Below are 27,811 nucleotides of genomic sequence, written 5' to 3'. Positions count from 1 at the left end.
GGAAAGGGTCAGAGGTCACCCACAGGAGGAGCCCACGAGAGGGGGTCAGAGGTCACCCACAGGAGGAGTCCACGAGAGGGGGTCAGAGGGCACTCACCTGTGGTCTCATGGGTGCAGAGGTCAGGACTATCATTGGGCGCAAGAACGACCGCGGGAGCATCCTTGGGTGAAAGAAGAGGGACCCCGGGTGCAGGAAGCACAGAAGCATCCTTGGGTGAAAGAAGAGGGACCCCGGGTGCAGGAAGCACAGGAGCATCCTTGGGTGAAAGAACAAGGGCCCCGGGTGCAGGAAGCACAGAAGCATCCTTGGGTGAAAGAAGAGGGACCCCGGGTGCAGGAAGCACAGGAGCATCCTTGGGTGAAAGAACAAGGGCCCCAGGTGCAGGAAGCACAGGAGGATCCTGGGTGAAGGAACAGGGACCCCGGGTTGAAGGAAGCATAGGAGCGTCCTTGGGTGAAGGAACAGGGGCCCCGGGTGCAGGAAGCACAGGAGCATCCTGGGTGAAGGAACAGGGGCCCCGGGTGCAGGAAGAACAGGAGCGTCTTTGGGTGAAGGAACAGGGGCCCCGGGTGCAGGAAGCGAGGCCTTCGTCGGAGCAGAGACATGTCCTTTGTGGATGAGGTCCTGGAGGGGACGCACATCGATTCTCTCTGGAGGAAGTCCCAAGAGCTGCAGAGTGACTCGGTAAATGAGGCGCTGTATTGAGGCCTAGTCATGGAGAGGGTCTTGCACCAGGGTCAGAGTCACTACATAAGGTTATTAACCACCCCACAATCACTGATTGCAGATAAGGCAGTACGTTGTAAGAGGGGGCTATAGCAGGGTGTGGCCTACGTAGGTACAGAGTGGGTGCATCCTTGTCAGATTTGGCATCTAACGATTGACGGTGAATTTGGACTCTAGTTAGATTTATTATTTGGAAAAAATGTGTAGGATATCCTGAAAACCTGCCTCAATCCGGTCGTTTTCGACTGCTGTTGGACGTCCCTAGGCTAAAATATTTCCCTCCACGTTATGTTGTTGGGTGAAATCTCATTGCACCCACTTATTGCGAAACAGTCCTTTTGCTCTTACGGAAATGCATCTTTAGCACAAAGGGTGTAGCTTCAGAGGAGTGTTTGGGGTGTGGCAGTCCCCAAATAAATACATTTTTGACTTAGTGGTTGGGTATGGGGGCCCTGAGTCAGGTCTGCTATCTCTGTATCGGTTTTTCTTATCTGACCGAAGCCAAGAATAAAATACAAAATAGTGGCCATGGTAGACAAGGTTACCAGTTTTATGAACACTCTTCCATCTAAAACTTAAAATGTAATCCCTCCATGCTTAGTTTGTTTCTTTTTTTTCTCTGATTCCAGAAAAGCTGCCAGACCACCCCCATCTCTAGAATCGATGCAGCTATACAGGGACCTCATGGCAGAAACATTGGCACTCAGACTAAAACAAGCGTTTGCCCAAAGCTGGACCTCCACCCAGGACAACTGTCCCACCACCCAGGCTTAGCAGAGTTTCTTCAGCGGGTGGAGGGTGATGTCATCCGGGAGCTGGACAAGAACTGGAAAAGTCATGCTTTTGATGGCTTTGATGTGAATTGGTCAGAACAGAACCTAACGGTAAGCCACAGACATGTGCAGTGCTGGTTATTACAAACTAGCTTACCCGTCGCGTGTTGCTGCGATCTCAGAAGAAAGGAAATTTAAGTAAACTTGTCATGATAATATTAAATTTACATTGTGTCATTTTTATTGAAACTTATTCATTTTAATATGGAAAACATTTAAAAAAACATATTTTATTAAATAAGCATAACACAGTACAATAGTAAGCATCGCACCACACATTGCCACATCTTACCGAATTGCCACCCCCAGTGGGGAAACATAGCGAAGATATAGCTGCCCATAACTGCCAGTAGCATAGTCTGTGGCGCGGATGAGGCCCTTGTCCCTTCGAAAAGAACTGTGCCCATAGGCCCTCAAGCTATCATTTGCAGAGAATACAAAACATACCAAATTGATATAAAACCAAGAACCCCCCCCACCCCACCCCCTTAAGCCTCGGTAACACAAAAGATTATACAGCTTAGTACATCGTTGGCCTCAGCCTAGCCCTTTTGGTATCGTCCATAGGATTACACATTATCCTTGGTCGAAACTGTAACCCTCCCGTATTGCCCGTAATATTTGCTCTTCAAGCGGAGAAACTTCCATCAAACATGACTCCTGTAGGGGAGCACTCCATAGTTGCAGGGCTCTGCATCCCAGAGACCTCTACCGCAGCCCTGTAACGAGCACAGAAGGGTACCTGTGAGAAGTTGGCCCGATATGCAGCGTTCGCTATTCTAGCGACCGCTATGTATCGTTCCAACGACCCTTATGGTGATTGGTTGTAAGTCAACCTTAGACCAGCTATCCTAGTAGCGTGGATACGAGCAGTCTTCGGGCTAAACTCTAGAGGGCGTGTTAAGCCAGCTGTTATACCATCACATACCCCTTGAACCCCAAGTGAAAGGACACCACACAAGTGTTATGAAAATAAACAGAATATTTATTAAGAATCACAACAGCCCTGGACTCTTTATGAGGACAGGGTACTAAGCACAAACCAAAACTCTTAGGAGAATACTTCAAGTGCACAATTTAAACAAGTGTCCGGGGACACGGGAAGTTTAGTGGTCTCGGGCGGACCCGATAAGGCAAGTCGGAAGCGAGGGACTCGGGACCCTAGAGTAAGGAGGCTATGCAGGCACCGAAATGCCGAAGTTACCTAGCCACGAGGGCTGCGGCTGCACAAGTCTTACAGGCGTCGGGGTCTTCGCTGACGAGCCAGGAGCCGGAAGAAAAGGAGTTGCTGGCCGGCGACCAGTGCTGAATAGTTCGTAGAGATCCAAGCCTGGATCAGAGATCGTTGATACCTGAAAGCAGAGGGGACCAAGTTCGTACTACTAGCCAGTAGTCAGAGGGTACCAGGAAGGCACCGGTTGGCCGTCACCTCGACTAGGTGAGTGGGCGACGCTAGGCTCTGCAGTCTCACGGACCAGGAGGCGTTGTCGGCGACCAGGATGGAGGTGCGAGCTGTCCCACGAAGGTTGATGCTGTCGGCGTCGCTGGGTCCAGGATGGGGGCAACAAGCCTTGGCAGATTTCAGGGCCACGGGGTGGGCCTAAAATGGCGTCTTGAGTGGACGAGGAGGGTCCGGGGGCTTCTCTCAAAGATGGAAGCAAGAGCCAGTCTGGAGCAACCAGACCAGCAGCGTTGGTTGTCGGATGTCGTCAAAGAAGGGCACAAGCCAGCGGCTAGTGACCAGACAACGTACTGAGCGGCGAGCAGAAGGGCCCCACGCAGATCGGGGAGATGCTGGGAGACTGCACTTCGGTGCTGGAGCAGCTCAGGGTCGGGGCTTCTCGGACCCCAGAGCACTCACCAGAGAATTGCTTCGATGGTCGTGCTGATTAAGAAAGCGTGCCGGTTTTGATGATGGCCGGTCCCTCGAGGTCTCGTCGCACCCACAGATCACAGCTGAGCTGATGACGTGGGTAGAGGTCAGAGGTGCCAGGGAAGCCGGTTCTCGTCGAGCTGGGCTGTCGGATTCCTTGAGGAAGGACTTGCAGCAAACCGCAGAGTTCTTAGATGGTGCCCGCTGGTGCAGGGTGACTACTCCTTAGCCACAAGGGAGAAATCTTGAGAAGAGTCTCGAAGTCCTTTCGTAGAAAGTATTCTTGATTCAAAGATGATCTAATTTGGAAGGGTCCCCGCTCCGGCCTTTATCCTAAAGAAAGGGGTGGGTACATGACTAGGTCCTGCCCTAAGGGTGGGACCAGGAAGGGGGGTAGTTACACCCCTCTCCCCTGCCGGACTGTCCCCAGGTCAGGGGCTGGCGCCCCTGGAACTGGTTCTGACCGGCAGATGCGTAGTGAGCACCGGGGTGCCACTCCGCAGTCACCTTCTCGCAAAGCCCTACCTACCCAGAATACACAAACCCTGTCTGGGACGGTGCGAACACCGCCCTTGACAGGAAACCCTTTGTCCAAGCTCTCCTCGCGGGAAGGACTCCCAGCAGCAGGAGGTCAGACTCGTGTCTGTGGTGGCAGCATCCATTTTGTGGAGCTTAGGCTTTAGTTAACTTTAACCGGGGTTCACAGTTACATACATGTCGTGTCCCTCTAGAAGGGCGGAATGCTAACCTCGTCACCAGAATTGGTGAGGGGGTAGCATCCCGATTCGTATGACACCTTACTCGACATGTCTGGATAACGCAATACCGAAGTTACCGATATGGCACGCGTTATCATGGAACAGCCATTGGGTCTTGGTTCCGCCAGCTGCAACCGGGCTCGGCTCGGGCCAGAACCCAATTCACACGATTCCAAGCACTCTGCCTTCAGGATTGTCAAGGCCTGCCATAGGAGTGTCTGATAGGAACTCGGGTGTCCATCGTGGGGTTAGATATAGGGCTACTATACCTAAAGCAACGAGCGGGTACGCTACGCTGCCCCAGCTGTCGTGCAGCCAGTTGTGTCAGATTTAGATGGCCAGCCAGGGGTGGCATAATACATGCTTCAGCCCCTGGTAGGCCCTGGGTACACCGATGCCCTGAGGTACAGGGTCTGACAGGGTGGCCCAGTTCCAATTGGGTAATGCACCTAAGGTACATGCATCAATTTAGAGAGAGAACAGCTAGGCTGTGGGTCTGATTGGCAGGCCCGCAGCCCGAGAAAGTCGTAAACCAGTGAAACAAAAGCAAAAAGTCCGGGTGATCATAGGATTGCACACCCTACTCTCCTACATGACCCCCCCCAAACGTTGGGACAATAAGCTAACCTTGACCAGGTGAGTCTTCTTGTTCTAAGTGGAAATACCTGGAGAGCCCATCTGCATTGCCATGATCAGTGCCAGGTCTATGCTCCACTGTGAAGTCCATCCCCTGTAGGGAAATGGACCACCTAAGCAGTTTGGGGTTTTCACCCTTCATCTGATTTAGCCATAAGAGGGGCTTATGGTCGGTCTGAATTTTGAAATGAGTGCTAAACAAGTACGGCCTCAGTTTCTTCAGGGCCCACACCACAGCGAAGGCCTCCCTCTCTATAGCTGACCAATTTTTCTCTCTGGGGGTCAGCCGTCTGCTTATAAAAGCAATGGGCTGGTCATTACCATCAAAATTCAGTTGAGATAGAACAGCTCCCACACCCAACTCAGAAGCATCTGTTTGGACAATGAATGGTTTGGAGTAGTCTGGACTCTTGAGGATAGGTGCCGTGCACATGGCCTGTTTTAGGTCATCGAATGCTTTTTGACAGCTCGCTGTCCACTGAACCTTTTTTGGCATTTTCTTACTCGTCAGTTCATTGAGCGGAGTCACAATCGATCCGTAATTTCTGACGAACTTCCGGTAGTAACCAGTCAGGCCCAAGAAAGCTCGAACCTGAGTCTGGGTGGTTGGAGGAGCCCAGTCCCTGATTGACTGTATCTTGCTCTCCAGTGGCTGAACTTGACCTCCCCCGACGAGGTGGCCCAAGTATACAACCTGTGTCTGCCCTATCTGGCACTTGGTAGCCTTGATAGTGAGACCTGCCGCTTGCAGAGCCTCTAACACTTTCCGCAGGTGGACCAGGTGATCCTCCCAGGTGGAGCTAAAGACAGCAATATCGTCAAGATACGCCGCACAGAAGTCGTCCAGCCCAGTGAGAACGTGATTCACCAACCGTTGGAAGGTGGCAGGTGCATTTTTCAAACCAAAGGGCATCACCACAAACTGGTAGTGCCCACCAGGGGTAGAAAATGCTGTCTTGGGCTTGGCGTCCTCAGCTAACCTGATTTGCCAATACCCAGCTGTCAGGTCAAACGTACTTAAGTAGTTGGCCGAAGCCAATCTATCGATAAGCTCGTCTGCCCTTGGTATTGGGTGGGCATCAGTCTTAGTGACTGCATTGAGACCCCGGTAGTCTACGCAGAACCTCATCTCTTTCTTACCGCCCGGGGTGTGAGGTTTCGGCACTAGAACTACGGGACTAGCCCAGGGGCTGTCCGAGGGTTCAATGACTCCCAGCTCCAACATTGTCTGCACTTCGTTCTTGATGCAGTCTCTAACGTGATCTGGCTGCCGGTAGATTTTACTCTTCACGGGCAAGCTGTCACCAGTGTCGACCTCATGGGTGCACCAATTGGTCTGACTGGGTGTTAGAGAGAACATATGCCGGAAGGATTGAAGAACCTGTTTACAATCCTCCTGTTGATGTTCGGAGAGGCTGCCACAAAAGACAACACCATCTACCGATCCATCGTCAGGATTCTGAGTGAGCAGGTCGGGGAGAGGGTCACTCTCCTCCTCCTGTCCCTCATCCATGGCCATGAGCAAACTCATGTCCTTCCTGTCGACATATGCCTTGAGCCTGTTGACATGGAGCACCCTGTGGGGGCTCCGGGGAGTTCCCAGGTCTACCAGGTAGGTGACCTCTCCCTTTTTCTCCAGGATGGTGTAGGGCCCGGACCATTTGTCCTTGAGTGCTGCCGGGGCCACTGGCTCCAGCACCCACACCTTCTGTCCGGGCTGATAAACAGTCAAGACAGCCTTTTGGTCATGCCAAGTTTTTGGGAGTTCCTGGCTGGCCTTAAGGTTTTCGGATGCCTTCTCCATGTACTCAGCCATCCGCGAGCGGAGGCCCAGCACATAGTCCACTATGCTGGTTGCAGGCTTTTTGAGAGGTCTCTCCCATCCTTCCTTCACCAAACACAGGGGTCCTCTCACAGGATGCCCGTACAAAAGTTCAAAAGGGCTGTAGCCAACCCCCTTCTGTGGGACTTCTCTGTAAGCGAATAAAAGGCAGGGGATCAGGACGTCCCATCTACGCCAAAGCTTTTCAGGTAGTCCGTGAATCATCCCTTTCAGGGTCCTGTTGAATCTCTCAACAAGCCCATTGCATTGTGGATGATAGGGAGTAGTGAATTTGTAGTTGACACCACACTCCTTCCACATAGCAGTTAAGTAGCTCGACATAAAGTTTGCACCTCTGTCGGAGACGACCTCCTTAGGGAAGCCCACTCTGGAGAATACTCCAACTAGGGCTCTTGCCACAACAGGCGCTGTAGTGGTCCTAAGGGGAATAGCTTCAGGATACCTGGTGGCATGATCCACTACCACCAGTATAAACTTGTGCCCTGATGCTGTTGGTGGTTCCATGGGACCGACGATGTCAATCCCCACCCGTTCAAAGGGCACCCCCACCACAGGCATTGGTATCAATCAATCAATCAGTGACACTTATAAAGCGCGCTACATTCCCGTAGGGTCTCAAGGCGCTGGGGGGGGGGGGGGGAGCCGCTACTGCTCGAACAGCCAGGTCTTCAGCTTCTTCCTGAAGGAGAGGTGGTCTTGGGTCAGGCGCAGGTCGGTCGGGAGGGAGTTCCAGGTCTTGGCGGCCAGGTAGGAGAAGGACCTTCCTCCTGTAGTCGCTCTTCGGATGCGGGGGACGGCGGCGAGGGCGTGGATGGCTGATCGGAGGTGGCGTTTGGGAGCGTAGAAGTTGACTCGGCTGTTGAGGTAGCTCGGGCCTTGGTCGTGTAGGGCTTTGTGTGCGTGGGTGAGGAGGCGGAAGGTGATTCTTTTGTTGACGGGGAGCCAGTGAAGGTCTCTCAGATGTCCGGAGATGTGGCTGGTTCGTGGGATGTCGAGGATGAGTCTGGCTGAGGCGTTCTGGATCCGCTGGAGTCTCTTCTGGAGCTTGGCGGTGGTACTGGCGTAGAGGGCGTTGCCGTAGTCCAGTCGGCTGGTGACGAGGGCCTGGGTGACGGTCTTCCTGGTCTCGGTGGGGATCCACCAGAAGATCTTCCGTAGCATGCGTAGGATGTTGAAGCATGCCGAGGAGACGTTGTTGACTTGCCTGGTCATGGAGAGGGAGGAGTCCAGGATGAAGCCCAGGTTGCGTGCATGGTCTGTCGGTTTGGGTGCGGTGCCCAGGGCGGGAGGCCACCAGGAGTCGTCCCAGGCGGAGGGAGAGGAGCCCAGGATGAGGACCTCCGTCTTGTCCGAGTTCAGTTTCAGGCGGCTGGTCGTCATCCACTCGGCTACCTCTTTTATCCCTTCGTGTAGGTTGGCTCTGGCGGCGGCGGGGTCGTTGGTCAGGGAGAGGATCAGCTGGGTGTCGTCGGCGTAGGAGATTATGCTGAGGTTGTGTTTGCGTACGATGGCCGCGAGGGGGCTCATGTAGACGTTGAAGAGGGTGGGGCTCAGAGATGATCCTTGGGGGACGCCGCAGATGACTTCGGTGGCCTCTGACTTGTACGGTGGTAGGCGGACTCTCTGTGTTCTTCCGTCGAGGAAGGAGATGATCCATTCCAGCGCCTTGTCCTGGATTCCGACGTTGCTGAGGCGCCGTACTAGGGTGCGGTGGCAGACCGTGTCGAATGCCGCGGAGAGGTCTAGGAGGATGAGGGCCGCTGTTTCTCCGTTGTCCATCAGGGCTCGGATGTCATCGGTGGCGGCGATGAGGGCGGTCTCGGTGCTGTGGTTGGCTCGGAAGCCGGACTGTGAGGGGTCGAGGGATCCGTTCGTCTCGAGGAAAGCGGCCATCTGCTTGTTGACGGTCTTCTCGATGACTTTGGCTGGAAACGGGAGGAGCGAGATGGGGCGGTAATTCTTGAGGTCGGTGGGGTCCGCTGTTGGTTTCTTGAGTAGAGCGCTGAGTTCGGCGTGTTTCCAGCTCTCAGGGAAGGTGGCGGTGTCGAAGGATGTGTTGATGATGTCTCGCAGGTGGGGTGCGATGACAGCGTCGGCCTTGTGGAAGACGTGGTGAGGGCAGGGGTCGGTCGGTGATCCGGAGTGGATGGAGTTCATCGTGCGGATGGTGTCTTCGGTGCTGATCGGGGTCCAGGCGTGGAGGGTGGTGGTGGGGGGTGGTTGTTCGGTCATGGTGTGCGTTGGTTGGTTGTTGAAGCTGTTGTGTATGTCCGCGATCTTGTTGTGGAAGTATGAAGCGAGGGAGTTGCAGAGGTCTTGCGATGGGGTGATGTCGTTGTTTCCTGCGCTGGGGTTGGAAAGCTCTTTCACGATGTTGAAGAGTTCCTTGCAGTTGTGTGCGTTGTTGTCCAACCGGTCCTTGAATGCTGTTTTCTTGGCGGCGCGGATCAGCTGGTGGTGTTGTATAAGGGGGGGCCTTTGTCGTGCCACCTGACTTACCACTGGCTTGGCAAGTGACACAGGAGCGGCAAAACTCCTTGGTATCTTCGTTCATGTGAGGCCAGTGAAAGTGTGAGACAAGCCTGTCCCACGTCTTCGTCTGGCCTAAGTGTCCTGCTAAGGGAATTTCGTGGGCCAAGGTAAGGAGGAAACCACGCTGAGACAAGGGGACGACCAGCCTCCTGGTCATGCCAGGCTTGGGGTCTCTTGCCTCAGTGTACAGGAGTCCATCTTCCCAGTATACCTTGTGGGTACCTGTGGCGTTCCCAGCAGCCTCAGCAGCAGCCTGCTGTCTGAGGGGTTCAAGAGAAGGGCAGCCTAACTGGTCCTTCCCCAGGTCCTCTCGTGTGGGTCCCCCTGAGCCCAGAAACTCAACTTGATCAAGTTCGAGTTCTTTAGGTTCAGTTTCCCGCAATTCTTGGAGGTCAGCCTCCTCTGAGTCCTGATCCTCGACCTGGGGCAAGGGGGAAGGCGAAGCCTTAACCCGACTGCTCCTCTTCTTGGGAGGTGTCTGGTCCGTTGTTCCAGGATCCAGCACCTGCTCAGTGGGGCATCGTCTGACCTGTGACCTGGTCACAGCAAACACGTGTGCTGGCAAGCCTAACATCTCCATGTGAGTCCGTTGCTCCACTTCTGACCATCGTGATGACTCCAAATCATTGCCCAACAAACAATCCACTGGGAGGTCTGAACTAACAACAACCTTTTTCTGGCCATTTACCCCTCCCCAGGAGAAAGCAACAATCGCCATACTATGACGGGTAGTGGCGTTGCTGGCATTGGTCACCAGGAATTCTGTACCTGGCATGATCTGTCCAGGGTCCACAAAGTTAGGCGTCACCATAGTGACGCTGGCACAAGTGTCCCTATAGGCCTGAGCCATTCTTCCATTTATTAAAGGCGTCTGTCGGTGTTTGCCCAAAGTATTGGGACTGATATCAGGGGATATATCCACATCCCCTGTACAGACAAGGACAGCCTGAGTGAGTGTACCAGCTAAGCCGTCACACCCCTCAGAACCCAAGGTTAACCCAACTAGTCCCTTGGGAGGCGCACTACTACTGCTGGCTGTACTAGGGGGCACAGGCGCCGTAGGGGCTGCAGTAGCAGGAGTCTGCCCTCCTTTCTTGGTGCACTCACTAAACCAGTGAGTTTTACTTTTACAGTATTGGCACCACCTTTTCGATTGACCTTCTTGATTCTTCTTTTTCTGGGAAGCCTGACCCCCCCCGTCTTTGGGTTGTTGGGGACCTGTCGAAGACTTCTGGTCAGTTTGTTCCCCTTTCGAATCTTTACCCTTCTGGTCTGCTTTCTTCTGACCACCCTGGTTCTGGCCCTGGTTTTGCTTAACCCTTGTTCTGACCCATCTGTCTGCCTTCTTTCCCAATTCTTGGGGAGAGGTCAGATCCGAGTCGACAAGGTGCTGATGCAACAACTGGTTCTGACAATTGTTTAAAATCTGTTCTCGCATGATCAAATTATACAATCCTTGGTAATCAGTAACCTTACTGCCCAGCAACCAGCCCTCAAAAGCCTTAGTGGCACAATCAACGAAATCAGACCAGTCCTGAGACTGAGTTTTCTGGGTATCCCTGAACAGCAACCTGTACTGCTCAGTGGTTAGGCCGAACCCATCAATCAGTGTGTTCTTCAGGATCTGGTAATTGTTAGCGTCCTCGACCCTTGTGGTGAGGAGCTTATCTCTACCTTTACCTTCAAAGGAGAGCCACAAGATAGCTGCCCACTGACTCTGGGGGACGCACTGTACAGTGCAGGCCCGCTCCAAAGCAGTAATCCACTTGTAGATGGCGTCCCCTTGCTTAAAGGGGGGCAATATCTTATTCAGGTGCTTAGTGTCTAAACTCCTGGGTTCCCGTGGGGGAATGCTGCCACCAGTGGGAATCGTCCCACTCAACTCTTGCTCTCGAGCAAAGGCGAGTCTTTCTTTGGCTAGGGCAAGTTCTTCCCTTTCGATCCGCAGATTGACTTCCCGCTCCTTTGCTTCGTACATTCTCCTCTGAGGTGATGTCATCCCTCTTCGAGCAGAACCTCGAGAGCCATTGGTTCGAACAGATCTGTTAGAGCCTCTCGACAGAGACCTAACTCGTCCGTTCCCAATGTTAAGCTGGCCCGAGAGAGGCCCCAGGGGTCTCCTAGTACCAAACTCGTGCCGGCTTAAGTTGTCCTGAGTTAGCTGACTAACTATGACTGGACCTTTGTCTGCCTCGTCCCCAGATGTCTCTGGTTCCTCGTCCTCCTCTTCGCCCTCGGCAGAGAGATGGATAAGGTCAGGGTCACCTCGGGTTCCCATTTCCATTTCGGGATGAGAAGGGTCAGGGTTACCCGCCTTCTTGGCATCATAAGTCTCCAAGAGACCAATCAGAAACGGAATGGTAGGGTTTGCACCCTGCTTAATCTTTCGAGACGTACAGATCTGTCGCATCTCATGAAAGCTAAGCGCAGCATATCTGGAGGTGACCTGTGGAAGGTCGACTGACACGAGGGGAGACTCAGAGTTTCCGCCTTTGTCCGACATGCTGTTTCTAGTGTGGTGTAAGTGATGTACCTACCTACACTATGGGTTTACCTACTGAGCCCTTGCTAAGAGTTGTAGCCAAGGTGTGCTAAGCCTTGAAGAGCTACAACAGCTGGTTCAGTAGAACTCAGAGTATTCTAAGCTAGGTTATATGTACCTGGGGTACTTAGGCGATCTTTCACAAGATGTTCTTAGGATACGCGTGGTAAAACAACAGCAAGCTCAAATCCCAACCGCTGCTCACCAATGTGAGAAGTTGGCCCGATATGCAGCGTTCGCTATTCTAGCGACCGCTATGTATCGTTCCAACGACCCTTATGGTGATTGGTTGTAAGTCAACCTTAGACCAGCTATCCTAGTAGCGTGGATACGAGCAGTCTTCGGGCTAAACTCTAGAGGGCGTGTTAAGCCAGCTGTTATACCATCACATACCCCTTGAACCCCAAGTGAAAGGACACCACACAAGTGTTATGAAAATAAACAGAATATTTATTAAGAATCACAACAGCCCTGGACTCTTTATGAGGACAGGGTACTAAGCACAAACCAAAACTCTTAGGAGAATACTTCAAGTGCACAATTTAAACAAGTGTCCGGGGACACGGGAAGTTTAGTGGTCTCGGGCGGACCCGATAAGGCAAGTCGGAAGCGAGGGACTCGGGACCCTAGAGTAAGGAGGCTATGCAGGCACCGAAATGCCGAAGTTACCTAGCCACGAGGGCTGCGGCTGCACAAGTCTTACAGGCGTCGGGGTCTTCGCTGACGAGCCAGGAGCCGGAAGAAAAGGAGTTGCTGGCCGGCGACCAGTGCTGAATAGTTCGTAGAGATCCAAGCCTGGATCAGAGATCGTTGATACCTGAAAGCAGAGGGGACCAAGTTCGTACTACTAGCCAGTAGTCAGAGGGTACCAGGAAGGCACCGGTTGGCCGTCACCTCGACTAGGTGAGTGGGCGACGCTAGGCTCTGCAGTCTCACGGACCAGGAGGCGTTGTCGGCGACCAGGATGGAGGTGCGAGCTGTCCCACGAAGGTTGATGCTGTCGGCGTCGCTGGGTCCAGGATGGGGGCAACAAGCCTTGGCAGATTTCAGGGCCACGGGGTGGGCCTAAAATGGCGTCTTGAGTGGACCAGGAGGGTCCGGGGGCTTCTCTCAAAGATGGAAGCAAGAGCCAGTCTGGAGCACCCAGACCAGCAGCGTTGGTTGTCGGATGTCGTCAAAGAAGGGCACAAGCCAGCGGCTAGTGACCAGACAACGTACTGAGCGGCGAGCAGAAGGGCCCCACGCAGATCGGGGAGATGCTGGGAGACTGCACTTCGGTGCTGGAGCAGCTCAGGGTCGGGGCTTCTCGGACCCCAGAGCACTCACCAGAGAATTGCTTCGATGGTCGTACTGATTAAGAAAGCGTGCCGGTTTTGATGATGGCCGGTCCCTCGAGGTCTCGTCGCACCCACAGATCACAGCTGAGCTGATGACGTGGGTAGAGGTCAGAGGTGCCAGGGAAGCCGGTTCTCGTCGAGCTGGGCTGTCGGATTCCTTGAGGAAGGACTTGCAGCAAACCGCAGAGTTCTTAGATGGTGCCCGCTGGTGCAGGGTGACTACTCCTTAGCCACAAGGGAGAAATCTTGAGAAGAGTCTCGAAGTCCTTTCGTAGAAAGTATTCTTGATTCAAAGATGATCTAATTTGGAAGGGTCCCCGCTCCGGCCTTTATCCTAAAGAAAGGGGTGGGTACATGACTAGGTCCTGCCCTAAGGGTGGGACCAGGAAGGGGGGTAGTTACACCCCTCTCCCCTGCCGGACTGTCCCCAGGTCAGGGGCTGGCGCCCCTGGAACTGGTTCTGACCGGCAGATGCGTAGTGAGCACCGGGGTGCCACTCCGCAGTCACCTTCTCGCAAAGCCCTACCTACCCAGAATACACAAACCCTGTCTGGGACGGTGCGAACACCGCCCTTGACAGGAAACCCTTTGTCCAAGCTCTCCTCGCGGGAAGGACTCCCAGCAGCAGGAGGTCAGACTCGTGTCTGTGGTGGCAGCATCCATTTTGTGGAGCTGAGGCTTTAGTTAACTTTAACCGGGGTTCACAGTTACATACATGTCGTGTCCCTCTAGAAGGGCGGAATGCTAACCTCGTCACCAGAATTGGTGAGGGGGTAGCATCCCGATTCGTATGACACCTTACTCGACATGTCTGGATAACGCAATACCGAAGTTACCGATATGGCACGCGTTATCATGGAACAGCCATTGGGTCTTGGTTCCGCCAGCTGCAACCGGGCTCGGCTCGGACCAGAACCCAATTCACACGATTCCAAGCACTCTGCCTTCAGGATTGTCAAGGCCTGCCATAGGAGTGTCTGATAGGAACTCGGGTGTCCATCGTGGGGTTAGATATAGGGCTACTATACCTAAAGCAACGAGCGGGTACGCTACGCTGCCCCAGCTGTCGTGCAGCCAGTTGTGTCAGATTTAGATGGCCAGCCAGGGGTGGCATAATACATGCTTCAGCCCCTGGTAGGCCCTGGGTACACTGATGCCCTGAGGTACAGGGTCTGACAGGGTGGCCCAGTTCCAATTGGGTAATGCACCTAAGGTACATGCATCAATTTAGAGAGAGAACAGCTAGGCTGTGGGTCTGATTGGCAGGCCCGCAGCCCGAGAAAGTCGTAAACCAGTGAAACAAAAGCAAAAAGTCCGGGTGATCATAGGATTGCAGACCCTACTCTCCTACAGTACCGAACAGTGGAAGACATAGTCCAGACTACCAGGGAGCTGAACCTAATGAGCCATTAACAAACATAACTCCCCCCCCCCCCTCCCCCCCACCCCAACATGCGCAACAGTTCACTGGGTTCGAGTCACAGAATAACTTAGGATCATATGGCAAGAGTAGTAAATGCGCACAGAAGCCGGTCCACATAACCGCCCCCCACCATAGGCCCCGCCCACCCCCCATACCCCCTTCTCCAGACCCCCATACGAACAAGTTACTTACCTTCGGTAACGATATATCTGTAAGAAACATTAGTTAGTATTAGATTCCTTACCTTAGAATATCCCCAGGCGTCAGTCTGGATCCGGAAACTTTTGCGTAGCAGTACCCCTGCGCGTCGGTAGGCGTCGTCTGCAGGTGTCCCCTACGGCTCCGCGTCCGTCGTCGGCATCGTGCGCCGTGATGACGTCGCTGGAGTATATAGACGCCGCCTCCGCGCGCTGACGTCAGTTCTTCTTTTTTCCGCGCCAGTAAGCGCAGATCCGAAGAGCAGTGCTCCGGTCTTTGACCAAGTTTTGTTCACTTTCTATATCTTTTTGGTGCCTGGTAGGATGCCCGGTTTCAAGAATTGTGACGGTTGTGACCGCACGATGTCGGTCACGGACCATCACCGACTCTGCCTCCGGTGCCTGGGCCCCGACCACGACGTGGACGCCTGCGTCGATTGCCGGGCTCTGACTAATAAGGCTAGACGGGAGCGGTCCCGCAAGCTACTCGAGCTCCGGGTGTCGGCCCCGCGTCGGGAGCGGTCCCGGTCCGGCCGGAGGTCCAGGGAGCGGTCGCGGAGCCGCGCCGGGCGCTCCGGAAGTAGTCACCATTCGTCGGGCTCTTCAGGTAAGAAACACAAGAAGTCGGGGCGTCGTCATCGTACCCCCGACTCCCCCCCGACGCTCCCAATCAACCCAGAGGGAGATCAGCAGGCGCAACTGGGGCATCCAACCACAATCCTCTATAATCAGCCCACCTTTTCCATATCTTATAATGTTTGCGTGGGCAGCCACGGGCCAGGAAGATGGGTTGTTCCAGCCCCATATTAAAGTCGAGTCCATTTTTCCAGACAGAGAGCGGCGGAGCCTGGGCATCACTCCATCGCCTAGAAATATCACGCTTCGCTAAGGTAAGCCCCAGGAGCAACAAGTGGCTTTTGTATGCAATGCCCCCGACCCCTTCAATGACATGTAAAAGAGCAAGCTGTGGAGTACGCGAGAGCGTCCACCCCTGGACCTCCGACAGGCACGAAACCTCTATAATCAGCCCACCTTTTCCATATCTTATAATGTTTGCGTGGGCAGCCACGGGCCAGGAAGATGGGTTGTTCCAGCCCCATATTAAAGTCGAGTCCATTTTTCCAGACAGAGAGCGGCGGAGCCTGGGCATCACTCCATCGCCTAGAAATATCACGCTTCGCTAAGGTAAGCCCCAGGAGCAACAAGTGGCTTTTGTATGCAATGCCCCCGACCCCTTCAATGACATGTAAAAGAGCAAGCTGTGGAGTACGCGAGAGCGTCCACCCCTGGACCTCCGACAGGCACGAAAATACCCCCGCCAAAAGCGGTCCAGCGTGGAGCATGACCACACAGTGTGCAGAAATGTGCCTTCCTCCCGACCACACCGTAGACATTCCGTGGAGGCCACCATCCCGCTCACCACAGCCGGACCCTCGTGAAGTAGACCCGATGGAGATATTTAAACAGAATGAGTTGTAGACGCATGGCTATTGCCACCCCCGCGGAGCAGCTAGGGCCTCCCTCCAGTCCTCCTCCTCCAAGGTTCCCACATCCTCCTCCCACTTCCCTCGCAACCCCTCTAAAGTCAGAGCACTGTGTGTGACTAGTGATTGATAGATCTTTGAAATCTTCTTGGTCTCTAGATCTCCCATGAAGACCTTAGCTTCGAGGGGGCTAAACTCCGGCAGTGTGGCAATACCCTCCAGACAGTGGGACAACGCATGACGGAGCTGTAAATAGCGAAAGAACTGAGTTCTAGGCATGCCAAACTCCCTCTGAAGCTCCGTAAAGGACTTGAGATCCATGCCTCACCACATCTCCCAGGGTCAAAACCCCAATGGCGTCCCATCCCTTAAAGCCCTGAAGAGCCGCTAGCCCTGGGAGGCGCCCATTATGCCACAACGGGGTCTCCCTCGTTAGAGTATTCCACCACCCTATACGTTTCAGAGACTGTCTCCAGATGTGAAAGACCAGCCGCGTAACCAGCGGCAGATTCTTCTGCAGTGGGGCCAAGTAGAGAGTGGTATGCAGTGTGTGTGGATCCATCAGGTAGCGCTCTAGCGCGTATGCCGGGTCACCTCTGTCCCCATACCACCATTCATTCAGCACAAGGAGATGGGAGGCGTGGTAGTAGGAGATGACATCGGAGGTCGCGAGCCCTCCACAGTAGGTAGAGAGAAAACATTTGCGTATTGCCACGCGCACCACTCCACCCTCCCAAAGGAACAGGGAAAACATTTTAAAGTGTTGTTTTAATTCTGTTCATTTATTTGAATGCTTGTGGCTACACAGTATTTTTTGTTTTTCCGTCTGGTGCGTACACGAATAAATCAGAAGGTTTTCCGACGCGTGAGCTGGCCACATACAGTTGTCCATGTGAGAAGCACGGATTCTCCAAATCTAGTCCACACACTTGCAGCGATTGTCCTTGTGCTTTGTTGATGGTCATTGCAAAAGCGAGTCGCACCGGAAACTGTAAACGTTCAGTATTGGAAAGATTATGAGGGCCCTGGGGGGCCGATATATAACACATTTTTCTATTTTTTTTTTTTTTTTTTTTTGCCAGAAACCTTCGTGGGAGTGTACTCAACAACTTGTAACAATATTTTATTTTTTTGTTTGCCAGAAACCTTCGCGGGAGTGTACTCAACAACTTCCCAAAGTTTCATGCCGATCGGATGAATGGTGTAGTAATGCATAAAGGACAAACAGACAGACATACTTTCGTTTTCCATCCATATCCATACTAATATAATAAAGAGAGAGCCCAAACCTTTAAGGCGGGTAATCTCAGGAACCACAGCACCAATCACAACACCCAATACAGCGTTGGAAAGGGCAGTTGCAGCAGAAGGACATAGGCTATGCAGACGCCCACCATATACATTTAAAAGGTAAAAGAACCGTGCCAGCAAAGTAGTCCCTTGTGGGCGTGTCTGCGTTGTGCTGTGGGCGTGTGCTGGGGGCGTGACAAACGCTGGGGGCGTATGGTACGTTCCGCCCTTAATGCCATGTCCCATATCGTGTGCTAATCCCACCCTGCTCCCTTTTAAATACCCCTGCAACCCATAATCATAACCCACCCTTACTCCTTAAAATACCCCAACACCCTTAAACACTAACCCATCTTAACCCTATAAATATACTCTGTCCCCCAAAACCCAAACCTACCCCTGAACCCTAAAATACCCATGTACCCCAAAATCCAAACCTAGCCCTGAACCCTTAAAATACCCCTGTACCCCAAACCTAGCCCTGAACCCAAACCTAGCCCTGAACCCTAAAAATACCCAAACACCCCAAAACATTTATCTCAGTACCCCAAAACATATACCCCTATACCCATACTTACCTTATCCAAACATTAAAAAAAACATGCTTTTACCATTCATGCATTTACAACAAATTTCATTGTAAATGTATGCGTGGTAAAAGCATATAAAATGTAATGCGATGCGTTATAATGGCATTGCGGAGTCATGGTACTTTCGTAATGAAAGTATGCAGAGTGAGGGTATGCGGAAAGAAAGTTGCGGAATAATGGGTGTTTACCCTCCCCCGGTAAGTGCATTGGTGGCACGGCGGCCCACATCTCCAGCAACATACTCATATTTTTTCACCACCCATTTGAAAAATGCACTGGTCTCTCATTGATGGCCAGCACCGACATACACTTTTACACACGCCTCCCGCCACAAGTTCTAGAATTGCGAACTTTAGAGCTGGGGAGCTACGTTCGAATCTCGGCATCAGCTCAACATCCTGTGATTCCAGGCAAATCGCTTTGTCTCCCTGTGCCTACCACAAATGAATGTGTTCTTCTGTAATGTAAATTGTGCTCATGCCATGTTGTCGAGTTTGCGCTATATAATATTGCAAGGAAAAATAAAGTAGGGAAACTCGAGTTCACACACTACTGAACGCGCACTCTTAAGTGCATCCGCAGTGCACTGTGAATCGGAGCGTTTCACAGGCCTGCCACAGATAAGAAATGCTATCAAAACGAAAACCTACAAAACAATATACTGCTGGCCGGCAGCAATTCATACCCAGACAACGTCGGGATGGGCTGCTAGTTATATATATATATATATATATATATATAGATGCAAATACTCTGGATTTTTGTTCTGTTGCAAAGAACTGCACTTTAATAGTGTGATGCAGGATCATTTAAGGTTTCAAAGGGATTCATCTCAGTTGGACACAGCTGGGCAGGGCAGCCTTTCAGTTGTTTTTTGTGTTGGATGGGGTGAATCTACATGAATATTCTGAAATCCTTTGCACAGTTCTGATAAGTCTTAGTAAGCAAACCTTTTCATAGGTTTACAACTGGTGTTTCTATTTCAGTCAGCCCATCGCCTTCAAAATTCTACTTCGATTCATCGTGTAGCTTTAGAAAACGTACACTTCCAATGGTTTATAGACAACACCTAATTTTGTAGCTCTTTTCCAGACTACTGAGTAAAGGTTTGGTACACAATTATGGTCTGGATCATACAACCTGTGCTGTATTCTTCCAGATTGTTCTCACTTCTTAGTACTTTGTATCATAACACCTGTTTAATAATTCTTATTTTATTTTTTAAGTTAGCTCTTGCTTCAACTTTGCTTCTCACTTAAATCGGGGGAGGGAAATAGTGTTAACGTCTTTTCCGATTATGTGTTTAGGTACATGTTTCTGATTTACTTTTTAATCTCCAATCCGTGCATATGACGTCAGCTGCCCTCTTGGAGTATTCTTTACAGAGTGGCGGCTCCTTGCTAAGTCGAAGGAGAGTTGCCCCACTCCTTTCAGCAGTGAATTAATGAAAAAATAAAATGATAATCACTCATAATAATTTTCTTTGTTCCTGCCAAGGCAGGTTGGCTGGGAGGGGCTGGGCTGCTCTCAGAGCTAGAGGAGCCGTGGTGAGCACTCTGTAAAGTGTACCTTAATTTTTGCCTGACCGTCTCTGGCCGGCCAAGCAGTCATGCACACTTTGCATGTTCCCCACCCAGGTTGCATTACAGCCTGGGCGGATAGCATGCCCAGGTTCCCATTCTCTTGCTGAGTGCCGAACCACGGCGCTGAGACCAATTGCAACGCTGTATTGCAGTGTTGTGATTGGCTCAGGGGTGCTTTCTGTTCCAACCAGAGTGGAGGGACAACGAGGAGGGATGGGGCAAGGATGTACGTTTTTATTTTCTTCGTCATCCCACCCCCCCCCGCCCCCCCCTCCCTCCAGCCAACACAGTCTTTACATCCTATCTTCTCTTTGAGATCCCGCATGTAGTCTGCTTGGATCATGAAACCCCTTCTGGCAGAGCCGCCCAAACCTCCATGTGTAACTGGTGCTCATCCTATTTTTAGATTGTCCAACTCTTCCCTAGTAGAGACCCCTCAACGCTGCAGCCACTAGACTCAAGAATACCTTTGATATAAATCAGTTAGGATACATTCTTTTCAAAGAGCGAGGGGTCACGAAGCATACATGTATATACATGAATTTGTGTATGAGGAAAAGACAAGAGCTTGGTTAACACACATGATTACTATGCCGACCCAATTTTGTACATAAACTGTAAGTTCCTTGGGGGAGGGGTGGATTGGAATGATCCAGGCGGTCCAGTCTGACATCTAGGGCAGCCTGTGCAAAAGAATCTCGCATTTAAAGGCCATTTCCTGGTGCTCTTGCTTGTTCTGCTTCTTGAGGCGCCTCTTTTCTATTGAAACATTGCAGATTTGAAATTCCACTAAGTTTTGCAGCATGGTTTCTTGGTGCCGACCTAATACACAAGATCCCAGTTTGGTACTGGTGTCACAGATAGATGCGAGGTATCAACGGGTGGTCTGTCTTGAGGATACAGTTATGAGGCTAGCCATTGTTTCTATGAGGTGCAGGCGGTAGCCGTATTAAATATTTTTACAGTCTTGACTTAGAAAGGTGCACAGCTTTAGTGGTGAGTAACGATGCTACCAACCCCGCAGTCCTCGAATCCACATCAATTTCCAAATTTGTCCCTTATGACAACCAATAGTCAAACAAATAAATGCTTCAAAATCAGGCTCAAGCCACGAACCATGCCCTCCAGCCTTTCTAAAAAAAAAAACACTGATGTAATTGCGAATCAACTGACAACCATCTTCAACACATTGTTTAACACTTAAGTTTTTCAAAAACAATGGAAGAAGGTATCCATTTTACCATTACTAAAGAAAGCTAACCTTAATCCACTTGATCCAAATAACTATAGACCAATGTCATGGATCCCCCTCCCTGCTTAAGTAGTGGAAAAACGAATGAATCAACTATTATCTACCTTTATCAACAATAAGGAGCTTCTCAATCCTTCTCAATTCGGCTTTAGAAGTGGCCATAGCACAGAATCTGTGCTGATCGTGGCCACAGAAGAAATTAGATCAACCTTAGACAAAGGAGTTTAGGCTGCCTTGATCCTGTTGGCTCTCTCGGCAGCATTCAACACAGTGAATCATGATGTCTTGATCAAACGCCTCGCTGAGATAGGAATAAAAGGAAAAGCCCTGATTCTTATGAAATCATTTCTCAATAAAAGGGAACAATCAGTTTCTACCGGAGGATCTGACTCAGACCCCTTCTTTTTCCCTAGCAGGATTCACCCCAAGGATTGTTACTAACTCCCACTTTATTCAATATCTATGTGACACCTCTGGCGGCATTAATCAAATCATTTGGCTTTTCACTGACTTCTTGCGCTTACAACACTCAAATTGTTGTCTCTCTAACTGGTAATGAGGAAAACATCCATTCCCGTTTTAGCAATTGTATCCTGGCTGCAAGCAAATGGATGAGCTCAAATTGTCTCAAACTCAATTTGAGTTATTGTGGTTGGTAGAGACACATCCTTCTGGTTCCCAAGCTGGTGGCCACAAGAACTGGGGGTTCTTCCCAAACCCGCAAAGAAAGTACAACATTTGGGAGTGCTTGTAGACCATAAACTGACATATGGTGACCAAATAAAAGCTATCACAGCATCAATCTTCTCTACATTTAAAACAGCTAAGAAAATTCGACCCCATCTTCCAGAGACATTACAAAAACAGTTATAATAGCACTTATTATGACAAGACGAGATTACTGCAATGGTCTCTTTCTCAATATCCAAAAGCAATTTCTCACCAAACTACAGCTGCTACAAAACACTGCTGCTTGTATTCTCTTGGGCATCCCTGAATTTCAATCCACAAAAACAACACTCTGCAAGTTGCACTGTGCTAGAGAGACCCGAAGCTAGTGGGCGGCGTGCAACAGTGGAGCAGAGGGCTTTGGAGGCTCGGAAGCTGCTGCCAGGGGCTGTAAGAACAGAGGACCTGCGGGAGTGTGGGGGCCACGTGGAAATGCACGGAGCAACCAGGAGCAGTAAGAGTCGGAAAGAGCAGAGGTGGGGCAACCGCGCATTAAGGCCACCGCAGCTGAGCTGGCCCGAGCTTCAGCTCACTGCATTCCCCGCTTCTTTGCTCTGGTCCAATGCTCACTACAAACCCTCAACTCAGCCCTGCTACGCCCGCACCGATTTAGTCCAGGACTTTAACAGTGGCAGCTGAAGCGGCAATAAGACGTTGATGGCCATGACATATTCACCACCTCAGTACCAGCCTTATTTCCTTACAGCCCTACAGCTAAGTTGTCATAAACCAGGACAGAGCTGAAGCAGGGGCTTTACGCCAAGTCAACCCCTGCCAGCCCCAGCCACTGTCAGTCACACAGCCCTACAGTCGCAGCCCTAATTACCGCGCAAGGCCCAACTTCAGATAGTCTGCAGTATATAGCATACGCACAGAGCAGCATAGCACGTCCTAAGAGGCAGCCACAAGGAGAAGAGGTTAAGGACAGTCAAGGCTGACTGACTGTAACAAGGGAGTAGTCCAGGCAGATGGAGGAAGCTGAGTAGCGGAGCACCCACAAAGAATTGCGGTAGAGCATGCTGTGAGTGATTGGCTCCTGGTATTAGGATGCGACCTCCTGGCGGTGGTACGGTGGCGGCCGGCGTTAGATCGGTGCAGCTTATGTCACAGCACTGGAACTACAAGCGCTCACGCATGGACTGGATTGAGCATCAGCGCAGATACAACAACTGGCACAACCTAAAACATGGCGCTGGGACAACCAATCAAGACGGGGCACCTAATCAATTCCAACAACCTCAACAAATTGCTATAAAACTGAGGCAATGAAATCACAAAAACACATCCTGGTAAAAAGCCTCCTGTGCTGGAACTAGAATTAGGAATAAGGAGCCCAAAAAAAGGGGTAGCAACAAGGCCCATATGTGTCACAACCCAGCAAGAAAAGCCACTCGCTCGCCCAATGCCCTTGGCGACACAGATTGTGCACGGATATACAAATGAAGCAAATCAGACAGTCAACTGCAACAGAGCGTGTGCGCACAATCAGGCAGCAGGTTTCTGCATTTTATACCAACTGGAAACACCCACAAAGGGTCTTTAAGGGACGCAGGAGCAGTGTTGTTTCTAGGATAGTGGGGAGAGCGTCGAGAAGAGCGCTCCCGTTGGAATCATGAATAGAAGAAAAAAGGACAGTACTGCATGGGGGGGGGGGTACCCCAAAGAGGACAGAAAAGTATGCCCGGCAGATGTATGATGGGGGCTTAGCCCCATAGCATTGAAGAAAGGAACCAGACCACAGCAGCGGATATAGGGGAAGGCCAGGACGGCCCCAGGGGCCGAACGGACCAGACCCACAACCTGGCCATAACAAGCATCCCAATACATTAGTACTTCACAACACTGAAGGCGGAAACATTAGGGGATTGCATTGGGGAGATTGGGGGATCAACAAAAACCAAGACAGGCTCATCTCCAGCTGGCCAAGAAGTAATGACGCAGAGAGAGGCACCTGCCAATACCACATACTGTATAGTTTGCTACAGCTTTGAAGAATTGCTAATTGCAGAGATGGTGAGACTTGCAGACACGGCAGTGGACAGTAACAGTGCTCAAAACCTATTCAACAATTTGTCTAACCACAGCATGCCAGAGAAATAAATGGAGCAATCTGAGATCATTGCGATCTCGTCAACAATAAATGAAGGTGAAATATTTGGCAAAAAGCAGGGTCAAATAATCCAGGGAACAACCCACAAAAGGAATGTATTTAAAGTAGAGGCCCTCGTTCATCACCCAAACAACCAGCAACATGCAACATGCCACCTTTGATGACTCCACAGATTCATCTGATTGGAAAATTAGACCGAACTGCTCCACAACCCAGCGCTCCCAGCACCCTAAATACAGAGCCCAATGCTTTAGGAATGAAGGAAGGCTAAAGGCATCAATCCATTAAACAAACCCCATCAGTCACAGACAGTGACTTTCAATTAAGGGCGGATTAATTTAAAAGAGCAACAAGGGGCTCACATCCTGGATACTGCTCTCAAAGCACAGATCCCATTTATAAGGATGGATCGGACCACATTTTACGTGGCAATCCCACAAATTAGAAATACAAGTGGAATTAATTCATATGCTGGCACAGAGCGTCCTGACAATTGATAAAAGGTGGGTATGCTAAATCCCAAAGTTGACCTGTGGGTCATTAAAGAAAAAGGCTTGGGAGCAACTACAGGTTCCACAAGTAACACATGCAAAGCCATCGTTGAAAAGCTAACCACACTGCCAGACCTGCAATCCACCCTAATAACCCAATGTAGGAAAGCCTGGATAAACCACATATAAACAGGAAAATGATTGAAAATGATGATCCACCCTCCAGAGCCAAAAACGCACTAACGGAAACAGTGGAAACAATGGGCATTATAGAACTAACCAGCAGCACGCCATCGGGCAAAAGTGTCAGTCCCTCGATAAGCATGGTAGAGGGACACCTAAGCAAGACAAAAGGCCCAAAAGAAATGAGAGCAAGTACTCCAGGGCAGCTCTCCAGCTGACCAAAGAAAATGCTGCAAAAATCTTGAAAACCCAGACATGAATCAGGCTGAGACTGGAACAGACCACACGCCTGAAAAGATGGCTGAATATACAGGGCAAGTGCATTTCAATGGACCCGGACCTCAAACTGATCAAACCATCCCCCGTGCAGAGGGCCTCGCCTACTCGCGCAAAGTCACAGTGTGCCAAGCATAGTGGAAGGCAGGTTATGTTATGTTAACCTCCATTGATAGCGTGCCTGGCTACTCGGAAGTGTCCCGGCGCGGAAGCCAGATGGCAGAGACAGAAGGGAGTGGACCCGGCTGAAGATTACTTGAATAACAACTTTCTAAATGTTTTTCAAACGGTCTGAGGTCACCGATGTTTCGAAGTTCAGAGGGCAAGGCATTCCAAGCCATGGCCGCTCTGACAGAGAGGGAGCTAGTCAGGCGGTACCTAGGTGTGACAGCGAGGCATTGGCCTGTAGAGCGTAAATGTCTGGGCGGCACATAGAACGTGAAGCGTCTCCTAAGATACTGAGGCCCTGTCTTGTAGAGAGCACCGGGTGCCAGTGTAAGAGCCTTAAACAAAATCTGTTGATCAACCGGGAGCCAGTGCAGATGCCGTAGAGTCTGCCTTACACTAGACCTGCCAGGATTACCCAGTAAGGTTCTTGCCGTCGCGTTCTGGACAATCTGCAGCTTTTTTAGCTGATATGCCGGGAGACCAATGTACAAAGCATTGGCATAGTCCAGACGTGAAAGGATGAGAGCACGGGTCACCATTTCTTTAGCCACTTTAGGCAAAAGGGGAAGGAACTTCTTTAAGCGTTTCAGTGTGCCAAAGCACACATCGGCTGGTTTATTGATCTGAGGCAGAAATCTTAATTCCTCACTGAACCTAACCCCCAGATTTTTCGCCGGGCTCCCATAGAGTTAGGCAAGGGGTAACCCACCAGCCAGATATCCTCTCTGAAATGCGGTGGGGAGGATCCATTGAGGAGCACCTTTGATTTCTCCTCATTGCATTTCAGTTGGCCCTGCGCTAACCATTTAAAAACGTCTGCAAGATAGTTTTTGGCAATGGTCGGAGAGAAATCAGTTTTCTTCCACGTGAAGAGGAGCTGGGTATCATCAGCATAGGCTATGATCTTAGCACCTAGCTCCACCGCCAGGTAAATAAGGGGTGTCATGTAGACATTAAACAGAAGAGGGCTCAATGTTGAGCCCTGAGGGACTCCCGTAGTCAGAATTCTCGGTGTTGAGGAAAAAGGAGGCAGTGATTGGATGTTAACACAATTTTGGTATATCGGGAGCAGCAGCAGCAGGCGGCAGCCTATCAGATAATAACGACAGGCCCGTGCCCTGGCCGCTTCCACCACAGTAACCGTAAGTAGCATTCCATTGTTAACCAACGATGCTTTTTTTCTTGAGTGTGAGACGTCACCGTGGTAGCTCCGGCTCAACATGAAGAAGCGGTGTTGGCTGCATCACTGAAATCTTACTGAAACGTAAAAAGTCAGCATTTTAGGTATTTCCAAATCTTTTGCTTTCAATGCCTCGTGGTCAGGTGTTAATGACTGTAGTAATGCAAAAGAAAAAACGTCATCTGTGTGTCCCATGGATTTTTACAGCCTGCTCTCTGTGGTGCGCAGGGGCACACAAACGAAAACACGGCCCTCTTCGGGGTCTAGTGCACCTAAAGCTTTCTTCCTTGGGCAGTCAAGATAGGCCTGGGGACTGCGGTAATGGTTAAATAGAAGGCCCTGCCCTTCCAGCCTCCTAGGCTAGTCCTGACCCGGGCATGCATTGTGCTTGCAGTTGCACACGGCCGACCTGCATGATTCATTGCTCAAGGCAGGGAGCAGGCCTTGTCTTGAACACGTCACTTGCAGGTGGTTCACTTCACAGTTCACTTCACACGTATACTACGAAGTGAACTTCTTTGGCTGAAATATGCCTGCTTTGCTGGCGGTCCTCATCCTGCTGCCTTATGGTCCATCCCGGCAGCTTTTATGTCCCTGTGCTTTTGGCTGTGGATTTGTGTTTCTGCTGACTTGTGATTTTGTTATTTTGGTCATTCCCTCGGTTGGGGCCCTGCTTCTCTGGGTACACTGGCGGTGCCATTTCTCTTTTGGGTTTCTGGTGTCTGTTGGAGGTAAAATCGGAGTTATGGGGTTACCAGTTAGAAAATGAAGCGTTCATGCTGCGCTTTTCTAGTGCCTACAGAGAGAAGAGAGGAAGCAGATTTTAAAGTGAAGGAGACAGTCAATCACAGCATAAAAATATCACATGCCGCAGTAAAGAGAAACTATATGAACATATATACACACACTGTTTAAAGATGATACAGATTCATGGAGGATTGGAGAACTAACTAATTATGTGATGTCTTTGAAAAGGTGACGGTCTTCCCAGTAGACAAACTACAACCTCGTCAGATATGGTGGTGTTTTCTCACTGCTAGGACATTTATTTAAACAGTAATATTGTTTTGGACATGTTGCAAAAATCTATTCTATTGTGAATGACCATTAGGTTTTTTCAGTCAGTTAAATGCTTGCTGCCACTCCACATGCGCAAGGCATGCTGGGAACAAGTGTGAATTCTAATAGAGCTGAACTAACGCCTTCATTCTCAAAAGGTGAAAAAATAAAGCGACTTTTACATTAGTGGAAATTATTAAGTACATTGCTACAAAATGGCAAGAATATGAAGCAAAAAGAATCAAAATCATTTTATTATTCAGTCTGTGTGCACACTTTCTTTTCAGTAATTCCACAAGTGTTTCCTCTTTAAGCTCTGGGGTTCTGAAATGGACCCTGGAATTGTACACGCTCGTGCGTGTGTTTTTTGTTTGCTCTTCTCTTATTGGGCTTTCAGTGCGTGTATTTTTTTAATAGAGCACGCAATTGGCCAAAGGCGGGCGCATTTGCTACGGCCACGGCCTATTGGTGTCTGTTACGCGCACCAAAGGCCATATGTTTTCAATATCGTGCGCAGACACGGGCGTGATAATTAAAAACACATGCCTCGCAGTGGCGTGCACCACTGCCTTCGCGGCTCGGTGAGTCACAGAAGCCCATTCCAGGTGGGGAAGTTTACACAGCTGAATCAGACACGCGCGCGTTACCGAAAACCCGGGTGGCCGTCCGGTGTAAGACGGAGACAACGCCTGTGTGCATTTGAATAACACTGGCA

General features: G+C 50.7%; 1 protein-coding gene across 2 annotated transcripts in view; it reads left to right on the top strand.

Moving 5' to 3' along the window:
* Positions 1 to 225: 225 nt before the first annotated feature.
* The window catches only part of DYNC2I2 (dynein 2 intermediate chain 2), a 116,570-nt gene continuing 88,984 nt past the window's right edge, over positions 226 to 27,811 (top strand). For both annotated transcript variants that reach the window (XR_015304130.1, XM_086948615.1), the window contains exons 1-2: positions 226 to 685; positions 1,357 to 1,611. Coding sequence is in view for 1 of the 2 variants with exons in the window: in XM_086948615.1 (XP_086804741.1) it covers positions 605 to 685; positions 1,357 to 1,611 (336 nt within the window). In the remaining variant the exon portion in view is untranslated. The remainder of the gene's footprint in view (positions 686 to 1,356; positions 1,612 to 27,811) is intronic.

The sequence above is a fragment of the Lissotriton vulgaris genome, unplaced genomic scaffold, assembly GCF_964263255.1.
Source record: "Lissotriton vulgaris unplaced genomic scaffold, aLisVul1.2 SCAFFOLD_726, whole genome shotgun sequence".
In the NCBI taxonomy this organism is placed as follows: domain Eukaryota; kingdom Metazoa; phylum Chordata; class Amphibia; order Caudata; family Salamandridae; genus Lissotriton; species Lissotriton vulgaris.
Note: the sequence above shows the minus strand (reverse complement) of the source record. Positions and strands in the feature narration are given on the sequence as shown.